Source organism: Austrofundulus limnaeus, unplaced genomic scaffold (assembly GCF_001266775.1).
Source record: "Austrofundulus limnaeus strain Quisiro unplaced genomic scaffold, Austrofundulus_limnaeus-1.0 Scaffold17, whole genome shotgun sequence".
NCBI classification, from domain to species: Eukaryota; Metazoa; Chordata; class Actinopteri; order Cyprinodontiformes; family Rivulidae; genus Austrofundulus; species Austrofundulus limnaeus.
This window is the reverse complement of record NW_013952419.1, coordinates 3,133,464-3,143,447: the sequence shown is the minus strand read 5'-3', so window position 1 is coordinate 3,143,447 and position 9,984 is coordinate 3,133,464. Positions and strand designations below refer to the sequence as shown.

At 38.0% G+C, this 9,984-nt stretch overlaps 1 protein-coding gene across 4 annotated transcripts in view; it reads left to right on the top strand.

The window, feature by feature from the left end:
- Positions 1–9,984, top strand: part of nbeaa (neurobeachin a) — a gene marked incomplete in the record, with an annotated part of 147,512 nt that overhangs the window by 128,498 nt on the left and 9,030 nt on the right. For all 4 annotated transcript variants that reach the window (XM_014003308.1, XM_014003306.1, XM_014003305.1 and 1 more), the window contains 14 exon segments: positions 2,194–2,258; positions 2,637–2,745; positions 5,427–5,593; positions 5,819–5,943; positions 6,046–6,195; positions 6,586–6,722; positions 6,861–6,978; positions 7,595–7,697; positions 7,791–7,906; positions 8,378–8,490; positions 8,703–8,843; positions 8,955–9,074; positions 9,173–9,325; positions 9,441–9,605. In XM_014003308.1, the coding sequence (XP_013858762.1) occupies positions 2,194–2,258; positions 2,637–2,745; positions 5,427–5,593; positions 5,819–5,943; positions 6,046–6,195; positions 6,586–6,722; positions 6,861–6,978; positions 7,595–7,697; positions 7,791–7,906; positions 8,378–8,490; positions 8,703–8,843; positions 8,955–9,074; positions 9,173–9,325; positions 9,441–9,605 (1,782 nt within the window).

Sequence of the window (9,984 nt, the reverse complement as noted above, 5' to 3'; positions counted from 1 at the left end):
GTCAAAGAAAGGCTTTGGGCATGTTCTTTATGAGAGTACAACATTATAACATGGTAAAAAATTCAAAAACGTTCATTGTACATGATATTGCCCCTTAAAACATTATTAGAGACTTGAGGTCCACAAAACAACATGGAACAAAACACAAAGAAATGAAAAACAACCAAGAAGAAAAAAAATTACAAAGGACACCCACAGAATGAGCAATTGACCGACAAAAACTGTACCAGTGCCTTCACAACTGAGACTGGTAACATGCAACACTGAGCCTTATGTTAGTCAGGCACATTATTATTGAGTTACGACAATCAATGACATAACTAGTAAATTTAAACATTATTGAATTGATGCAGATAATTCTGTAATGACGAAGCAACATCAGTGTATGAAGATCGTACTTTTTTCTCAACCTCTACCGGTTGTGTAGCAATCTTATTTTAGTTCCGTGGTTTACGGCCGTAATTAATCTATTAATAAGAGGTAAGCTGGTGTTTGCGCCAGTGAGTGAATGTTGGTCAGAGATGACATCATCAGAGTATACTTGTATATTTTTCGGCATGCTAAGCTCTCACAACGCACTCTTTAGTGAAAAGTCAAATTATACTGATATAATATAGAAAATGCGACTTGCACTGAATCATGATYATGAGGTGACCAAATGTTTTATCAGTTGTTTTTATTTTTTTATTTTGTTGGTAATGTGTCTTCAACGCAGTGGTTCCCAAACTGTTTCTGTCCCTTTTTATTTGGTTAAAAATATTTTGTTTTCAAATTCCATTTCAGTTTATTTCACAACTCAACCCTTTTTGAGCAACTGAACTAATAAAGTTAAACATAAATAAATTGCAGGTTGCAATAAAAAAAAACTACAACCTCTTTTAAATAACAAAACAAATCACCTTTATAGTTTCATTATTTTAAGTGTAACTGTTTTTTTCATATACTGTGACATTATTCAGCATCTATCAATAAATAAATAAGTTTAATTGAGGAAAAATGACATCTTTAGTCTTCACTCCTGCATTTAAATGGAAGTCTGATAAAAAAAAATCAGTTCATGATGCTAGCAATATCCAAGCATTAAATTTTTTTATTTATTTATTTTTTTCAGTCATAATGCGCCCCTCCAGCACTGACATTTTGGTTTCCACTTTAGGAAGCACCACTCTAATGTGCGGATCGTTGGCAGTGTGTTGATGTTCATATCATTGCCTCAAACGAAAATTCCCACTGTACAAGCTATTCGATTTAATTCACAGACACAGWGCTCATTTTTGTCACATTCCTGTCTAATTWTAAAGTAGTTTTTTACTTGTTATGATGATTGGCAACATTAAGCACTGAAAAAGATGTGGAGGTGTTGAAATGTGCCATGAAGTCAGCCTCACTGTGTCCAGTGCACACATCTTCACATTATTGTTCTTCTAACTGATATTAAGACAACAAACAAACTTTTCTTTTAATATAGCTTAAGTTAAACATTTTGATTAAATAAAAAAAACCATAAATCTACAATAATATAAAGGTTTCCTGCTTCATTTATGTCCCATCTTTAAAGCTGGTGTCTCAGAGTTTCTGTGTAATGATCAAAAGACAGGATGGTACTCACCGCTACAGAGCTGCTCACATCACCAGTTTGCTTTCAACTTGTGAAGTTTTTCACATCTCTTCTCCCTCACCTCTCCTCTCTGTCGCCACGTCTCTGCAGTCTTTTGCCCCTTGGTCCCCCATCACCTGCTCCATCTTCAGTGGCGCTACCTCTGCTTTTCTGTCTAATTTGAACACGGTGTTTCAGCAGCCGCAGCTTTCATCTCCCGTCYTTCTCGTCCCACCACTCCCTTTCCTTTTGTCCCCCTCCCATTCCGGGAGGCTTCTCGTCAGCATGTATAGTATTACCACCGACTCCGGTCTTGTCTGCCATTAGAGGCCCCGGAGAGCGAACTCAAACCCAGAAATCGATCCTCTGGATGGTGGGGGTGTAACAGGAGATGGCCCTYAAGAGCTGGTGGAGCTAATGGAGCTGTGGCTTTCAGCAGCACTGGGATCCTGCTCAGAAGTTTCTGTGAAAACCCATGAAACTCACACTGATGCTCAGATAGATAGATTTTCATGAGCTGTACCATTTGGCTGTTTACTAATGTCACTTATCTCCTTTTAACCTTCACGTTGAATAACTTTAAATGTCTCTTACAGGAGTGGCAGAACTCAATTCAGAAGAATGCTGGCCTGGCCTTCATTGAGCTCATCAATGAGGGAAGGTAATTAATCACTCAGACTGATTATCACCCCACTCGAGTCCCTGCGATTAGCTTATTAACACAGGGATTGTTATCACTGTTTTACAACTCCTGTGACTGAGCCCTTATGAGAGTCTTGTCAGGATAAGTGCTCAGCTCTGAGTGTTCAGCAGGCGGCCAGATCATTAAAGTGTAGCTAACTTTACAGCTGGCATGTGCTGATCTAATTCTACATCCTGCAGTTTGTCTGAGTTTTAGCACCAAAAATGTGCATCAGTGAGGAAAAAAGAAGCTCTCTGCAGTGTTAACATCCACAGTGTTTAGCTGAAGTCTTGTTACATCCCATCTTGTTGAGAAACACAGGTTTTTGCTTGTTTTGCTAATTTTGTCTTTTGTTAGACTCCTGTGCCACGCCATGAAGGATCATATTGTCCGTGTTGCCAATGAAGCAGAGTTCATCCTGAACAGGCAGAGRGCTGAGGACGTCCACAAACATGCAGAGTTTGAGGTAAACACATGAACAGCAGTAAGGTTTTTGAAGCAGCTAAAGCACTTTTTTAAATACTAAATAGTAATACATGTTTTTACAATGAAATGTAATTACATTTTCTCCCAGATTCCACAAATTCATGCTAACCATAATATTAATCTAAAAAGTGTGTAATTATAAAGTGACTCGAAAAGTAATTTAACAAATGAAAAGAGCAGAAATTATTTTTAATTATTATTATTTCACTTTCACAAATCTAACAWATTGCTGTGGTTCAACAGAACATTGAATGTTTTTTTGCAAGGTATTTAAAAGTATTTACCTCTAAGAACAAAAACATTATTTACGTGTTAAAAAGAATCTCGCAATAAAAAATCTTATTATAAAAAAATGCTTTAGAGTTGAACAAATAAACATGTGTCTGGGACACATGTCTAAGCTCATTTTTAGTTCTGTTTTTTTTAGAGCCCCTCATAGTTTATAGTTCTTTATCTAAAACAGGCAAAGCTTTTTAACTTTCTGTAAAGGAATACCTGATTACACACACTTAAAAAAATAAACTCACGCCTCACTTCTGATGATGTAGCTGATAGAATAGAATAGAACTGAATAGAATAGAATAGAATAGAAATAGCCTTTATTGTCCACCGAGGAGAAATTCAGGTGTCACAGCAGCATCAGTACAGAGGTTCACATGCTAGTTACTTTACAAACTATAGATAGTACACAAAAAACAAAATTAGCACTGACTAGCAAAGATACTACTACTAATAATAAACAATATAATATAAAGAATTGTGCAAAAAAATATGTTTTGTTTTACAGACAGTAGATGATCAGAATCTGGCATTAGGAATCAGAATTTGCCTATTTTCAGTTCAAAATAATCTCAACAGACAGTTGAAGAGTTTGCAGGTGTGTTTGGCTCACTCAGCTCACCTGTTCTGTTTCTGATGTGAGTCTCTGACAGGAAGTGATCATCACATGTATTTTTACACATCCAGTCGTGTGCTGACAAAACTTACAGAAAAATTGTTCCCCGGGTTCATTAAAATTGCGGGGGTTTTGCTCTGCCCTAAACTTTCGCATTTTTCTGTTTGGAGGACGTTGGTGTTTCAGCGCGCCTCTTCACCACGGCTGAACTTCTTAACTTTTTAGTTTTATTTTCCTGTTTGTGTTGAGAGGGAGAGTCCACAGGTTTCTAAATTACCTTACAAACCTGCCAGAATGAGCCCGTTCCTTGAGATTCTGCCTTTGTGTATTGGATGGTAAATTCTGCATTTTTCACATTGCAAAAATCGTAGAGCCCCAGTAGTATCAATCAACAAAACACTTTTCTTGAGGAAATTTAAGGAAACTCTCTAAATGTTAAACATGAAATAAAATTAATTGAAAAGAATGAAAAATCTTACATGATAAAATGAAGGATAGTAATGGATTTTGTTCTGCTTTCAGAACCAAATGCTTGCATGTTAATATTTAGCATAACAAACTGTAGCTGCACCACCCACAATCTGAGTAAAAAAATCTACATACATTTTTAACTTACCATATTTATTCAAGTATAATACGTAAAATTAAATCCATAAAATCATCCATAAAGTTTGGGGGGTAGTACTATACTCAGATAAATATTTTTACTTATGTATTTTAACTGAAATATTGGCTTCATTCACMAAATGCATGAGTCCTTAAATGAGACCGCGTCGTAAAAAGCAGTTGAAACAAACTTACCTCTGACACTCTTCTGTGCTTCAGAGTGAGAAAACMGATCCAGGCAGGCGACATGATGTGAAAAAAGGTGAGGGAAAGCAGTCCTGCACTTTAGTAATGATAACAAACTAATGACATTAGCGTGTGACCGGGCTGCTCCTCGAACAACAACAAACACATTCATCTGTAATGGCTGCCGTCTACCGATGTTGTGAAAAAGTTTGTATCCTTGAAAAAAAAGTTTCCCCACCAGAGGGGGCGCTCGCAAGTAGGAAGTAATCTGCTTTTCTCCCACAAGATGGCCCAAATCTCATGTGAAGTCTCTGACTTTTGTGCTGGTGCATCCTGGTGGACTATGTGTAAAATGCCAGAATTCATATGATGCTGCTACAGCTGATATATATTTGTTGTCAAAATACCTTTTAGTACACATGTTGTTAAAATAAAATGAACAGTCCAATKATCATTTTACTGATATGTATAAAGACTGTAAAGGCTGAAAAATCTTGAAGTCTGTATGAAATTGGAGGTAGTTTGAGGATTAATCTTTTTATGCTTTTTAAGCTCAAAAAAGGATTATACATGAAATTGTATTATACATGAATTAATACTGTACATGTTTTAATTAGTTGTGGTTTTGTAAAAAAAAAACTCCCAACACAAGTTCTTTTTTAAGTATTTATCAAACCTATCATGCCTCTGGCTTACTTTAATCTTTTTGAATTTATTAGCTGAATCACACACAGTGTGTTATTATAGCTGACCAATCAAAACAGAAGCACTGAGTGGGTTTTAATTGCACTTTCATACCAACCATTCTCATATACGTATGGCAGGTGTATTTGGATCAATTACTAATTTAATTTACAGTATTTCAAATAAAAAATAAAATCTCTAGCCAGCATTAATGCCTTTTAAATACTACAAATATCATTTTAACCTGCTGAAAACCCTTCTTTTTTAAATCTTCTTCTTCCGCTCCACAGTCCAACTGCGCTCAGTACGCTGCGGATCGCCGAGAGGAGGAGAAAATGTGCGACCATCTCATCAGCGCTGCCAAGCACAGAGATCACGTGACTGCAAACCAGCTGAAACAGAAGATCCTCAACATCCTGACCAATAAGCACGGAGCGTGGGGGACAATGTCACAGAGGTGAGCTGAGGATGAGAGATGATACTCTGGGATGCTTTCAGTCACAGCTCRTCCTTAGGCTACAAACATTAGTAGTTAAGACTGTTCCATGTTACATAGACCCCAATTGAATGGTTTAAATRTGAAAAAGAAGGATTAACAGCATGATATGTCACAAGTGTCCCAAAACAAATACCATATTTGTTCCAACGCTCATGTTTGCCTCCCCCTCCTTCATGTCTGCAGCCAGCTCCACGACTTCTGGCGCCTGGACTACTGGGAGGACGACCTGAGGAGGAGGAGAAGATTTGTGAGAAATGCCTTCGGTTCCACGCACGCCGACATTTCCCTCAAAACTCTGGATGAATACGGTCAGTAATGTGTCGTAACCTGTTGTCAGTCAGTGGGTTCCTTTTTGCATCCTCGCACAAGGATTCTTAAAAAACAAACAAAAAAATAACGTTGTCAAACAGGCACAGAGGAGGAGGAGGAGGGGCCAAAGTCCAAGAAAAGCTTCCGCAGCCAGTCGGTGGTCGCCCAAAACCCAGAGGCGGAGTTGATGCTGGAGGGAGACGACGACGCCGTTAGTCTGCTGCAGGAGAAGGAGATCGATAACCTTGCTGGTAAGATTCAGTTCTGCGAACGGACTCCAAAAACACAACCTTTCAGTCATCCTGAACAATAAGCTGTTTATGACTCTTGTTTTTAGTACGTTTCCGCCCGAGACTTTTTATCTCCAAAGGCAAGTTGGACATTTCAAAAGTTTGTTTGTGCAGCTGCACTAACCGCCCAGCTGGTTTGTCAGACTCACAGCGATGACGTGATGAATCACAAAAAACTGATTCACATCTAATTCAATCTAATGGTGTCCTGAATAATTTCATACCTGATCATGCCTCTGAGGTTTTATGTTTTCTGTTGTCTGTGATGCTTTTTGTAGTTTCTGCATCAAACGCGCATCAGTGAGTCTGTTAYCTGTAAAGACCTTGGTAACACATCTTCCACCCCTCCAGGCCCTGTGGTTCTGAGTACTCCAGCCCAGTTGGTAGCTCCTGTGGTGGTGGCTCGAGGCACTCTGTCCATCACTACAACTGAGATCTACTTTGAAGTTGATGAAGAGGATCCTGCCTTCAAGAAGATGGATGCTAAAGTGAGAGTAATAAGCTATTTTTTTACCATGAAGATATGGAAAAAAAATTAAAAATAGGGTCGTAGAAGGTAGAAATATCGAGTTGTGTTGTTTGTTTTTTTAAGACTTTTTAAAATCTTTTGTGCGTCCACTCAACAGGTGCTGGCTTACTCGGAGGGTTTGCATGGAAAGTGGATGTTTAGTGAGATCCGAGCTGTGTTCTCCAGACGGTACCTGCTGCAGAATACAGGACTGGAGGTGTTTATGGCCAACAGAAGTGAGTCTGCACAAACTCTACTGCAGCATGAACGTATTTGCTTTTTGCAGTTTGATTATATTGCAGCTTAAAGTAGGACTTTAAAATGCCTGTGACATGCTTCAAATACAAAAAGTCAAAGAAAACATCTTTATATTTAAGAAATTTGGCATAGAATACATAATTTTACTCATTTTTTCACATAAATGACAGATTTTCTATTGAACTGGGCTTAGCCAAAGTGAAACAGGAAGTGACATCAAAGGGGAACTCTTTAAGAAAGGTAGTAGTCTTTGAAACAATATTATTTGAACTCTGACTTTTCTTCATCTCTCTCTAATCTAATCTAAAAAACAGATTCTTCTCTACAGTCCGTGTTGTTAGCTGTTGTAGCAATGCTCTGTTTACGTTCAGACATTCCTCTTTGACATCACTTCCTGTTATTTCACATGCAAATATGTTAGCATCTGTTAATCACAGCAGCATGAAAATTATTTGGCAATATTTTATTGATGTTATCTTTCAAAAAATGCATTAATATTTATTACCAAAATTTGACGTCACAGGCACTTTAAATTGTATGTAGTTCAGACAAAAACACACATTGTCTTTGATGTACCYCCTGCTTTATCTCCAGCATCTGTGATGTTTAACTTCCCCGACCAAGCCACGGTTAAAAGGGTGGTCTACAGCCTCCCCCGGGTAGGGGTGGGAACGAGTTATGGATTACCACAAGCCAGGTATGCACAAGGTGTAGTCACTTGTTTCCTCGATCCTATATTTGCAAGAAAATAACGTTCATTTGAATGTTTKTGTGTGTTTTTACGTTTCAGGCGTATTTCCTTGGCGACTCCTCGTCAGCTCTTCAAGTCRTCCAACATGACTCAGCGCTGGCAGAGGAGAGAGATCTCCAACTTTGAGTACCTCATGTTTCTAAATACTATTGCAGGTAAATTTATTTTGCATATAAAATAATAGATAGTGACAATTTAGCTCGATACTATTGAGGAAACTAAATACAATGAGCAAATGCAACAGTTTGCACTYGGATCATATTAGTTTTCGCATGCTTCCTCTGAGGATTTTATTAATGCAACAGATTTATGGATTGATAACATTTGTACAAATGTGTTTTTAAAAAAAATCCTGCAAATTCTTTCAACTTTTGTGATTATTGTGAGACTTAATTTTGCCTAAGAATTTAGTCTCACTTATTRAACACGTTCCTATGAGACATGAGTTGACAAAAAGTTGGCATTAAAACTTTATGTATCTCAAGAAAATACTGTCATATTTAGTATATCTGCCTTGTATTTTTTTTTACAAACCTCAAAAACAAAAACGTGCAAATACCAAAGAATGTTTCCCRTCTTTAAAGGAGAATTTTGTTTCAAATCTACTTTGACATTTCTCCCTGCAGGGAGGACCTATAATGATTTGAACCAGTACCCTGTTTTCCCCTGGGTCCTGACTAACTATGATTCAGAGGAGCTCGACCTCACTCTACCCGGCAACTTCAGAGATCTTTCCAAGGTTTGGACCATTCTGGCATAACGCGCTTTTCCCACAATTAAATCATATTAATGATAAAAACTGAACTAGATGCATCATTTTATGCTTCTAATAAGACTTAGCAGTAACCACGTGAAATTCGATATAATTTGTGACAATGTCTGTATACCACAAACTGAGGAAATATTATTTGATTAAGTAAACATAGATGTGTTTTTTTTTTTTTTTTCTAGCCAATCGGGGCACTAAATCCCAAGCGAGCGGCGTTTTACGCAGAGCGCTACGAGACGTGGGACGATGACAGTACCCCTTCTCATCACTATACCACCTTATACTCCACAGCTCACTCAACACTGATGTGGATGGTCAGAATAGTAGGTGTCCACTTTACCACTCTTAAAAACTYCAACACTCTACAGCTTTTTGCACATGTGACAGCCATTCAAGATTTCTAYRGAAAAAATGATATWTTTCTGTGCCTGCAGGAGCCTTTTACCACGTTTTTTCTCAACGCCAATGATGGCAAGTTTGACCATCCAGAGCGATCCTTCTCTGGTATAGGCCGTGCGTGGAGGAACTGCCAGAGGGACACAGCTGATGTTAAGGTAACTTCTGATGAGTCAACTGAGTTTATATGAAAGRCAAGGGTTAGCTTATATAAACCCAGGTAKATTAATGCATTTGCTCCTGTCACACCAAACAGGAGCTGATCCCAGAGTTCTACTACCTGCCAGAAATGTTCGTCAACAGTAATGAGTATGAACTCGGCATGCGGGATGATGGCGTTGCTGTGTGTGACGTGGAGCTTCCTGCCTGGGCYAAGAAACCTGAAGACTTTGTTCGCATCAATCGCATGGTGGGAGACTCGTTCATCCCTGAAACAAAATAAAACAAAACATTTACTATCTTTTCCCTTTGGACAGAAACTGAGCTTGTTCCTTTTTCCTGCCCGCACCTCTTCCTCCATCCAGGCGTTGGAGAGTGAGTTTGTGTCGTGCCAGCTTCATCAGTGGATTGATCTCATATTTGGCTACAAGCAGCGAGGTCCAGAAGCCGTCCGAGCTCTCAATGTGTTCAACTTCCTGTCCTACGAGGGAGCAATCAACTTGGATAATATGGATGCTGTGCAGCGTGAGGTTGGTTTCCATCAGTGTTGTATAAAGTACCACAAAGTGTTACTTGAGTAAAAGTACAAGTATCTTACCAAAAAGTCACTTTGGTAAGAGGTAAAGTCTCCTTTAGAAATATTACTTAAGTAAAAGGCTTAAAGTATGTGATATTGTTTGTACTTAAGTATTAAAAGTAAAAGTATTGATATAAAATGAGCAGTTAGATTTTCTGTAAGGACATTTATTAGGAAGTGACCTCCCCAAATTAATGCAGAAATGACTATATTGTATTAAAATAATTAATTTGCATAGTTTGCACTATTTTATTTTGTTTTAACTGATTATTGCTTTTATTGTGTTTATTGTTTTACTGTGGTTTTTATTATTGACTTTTGTAAGGTGACCT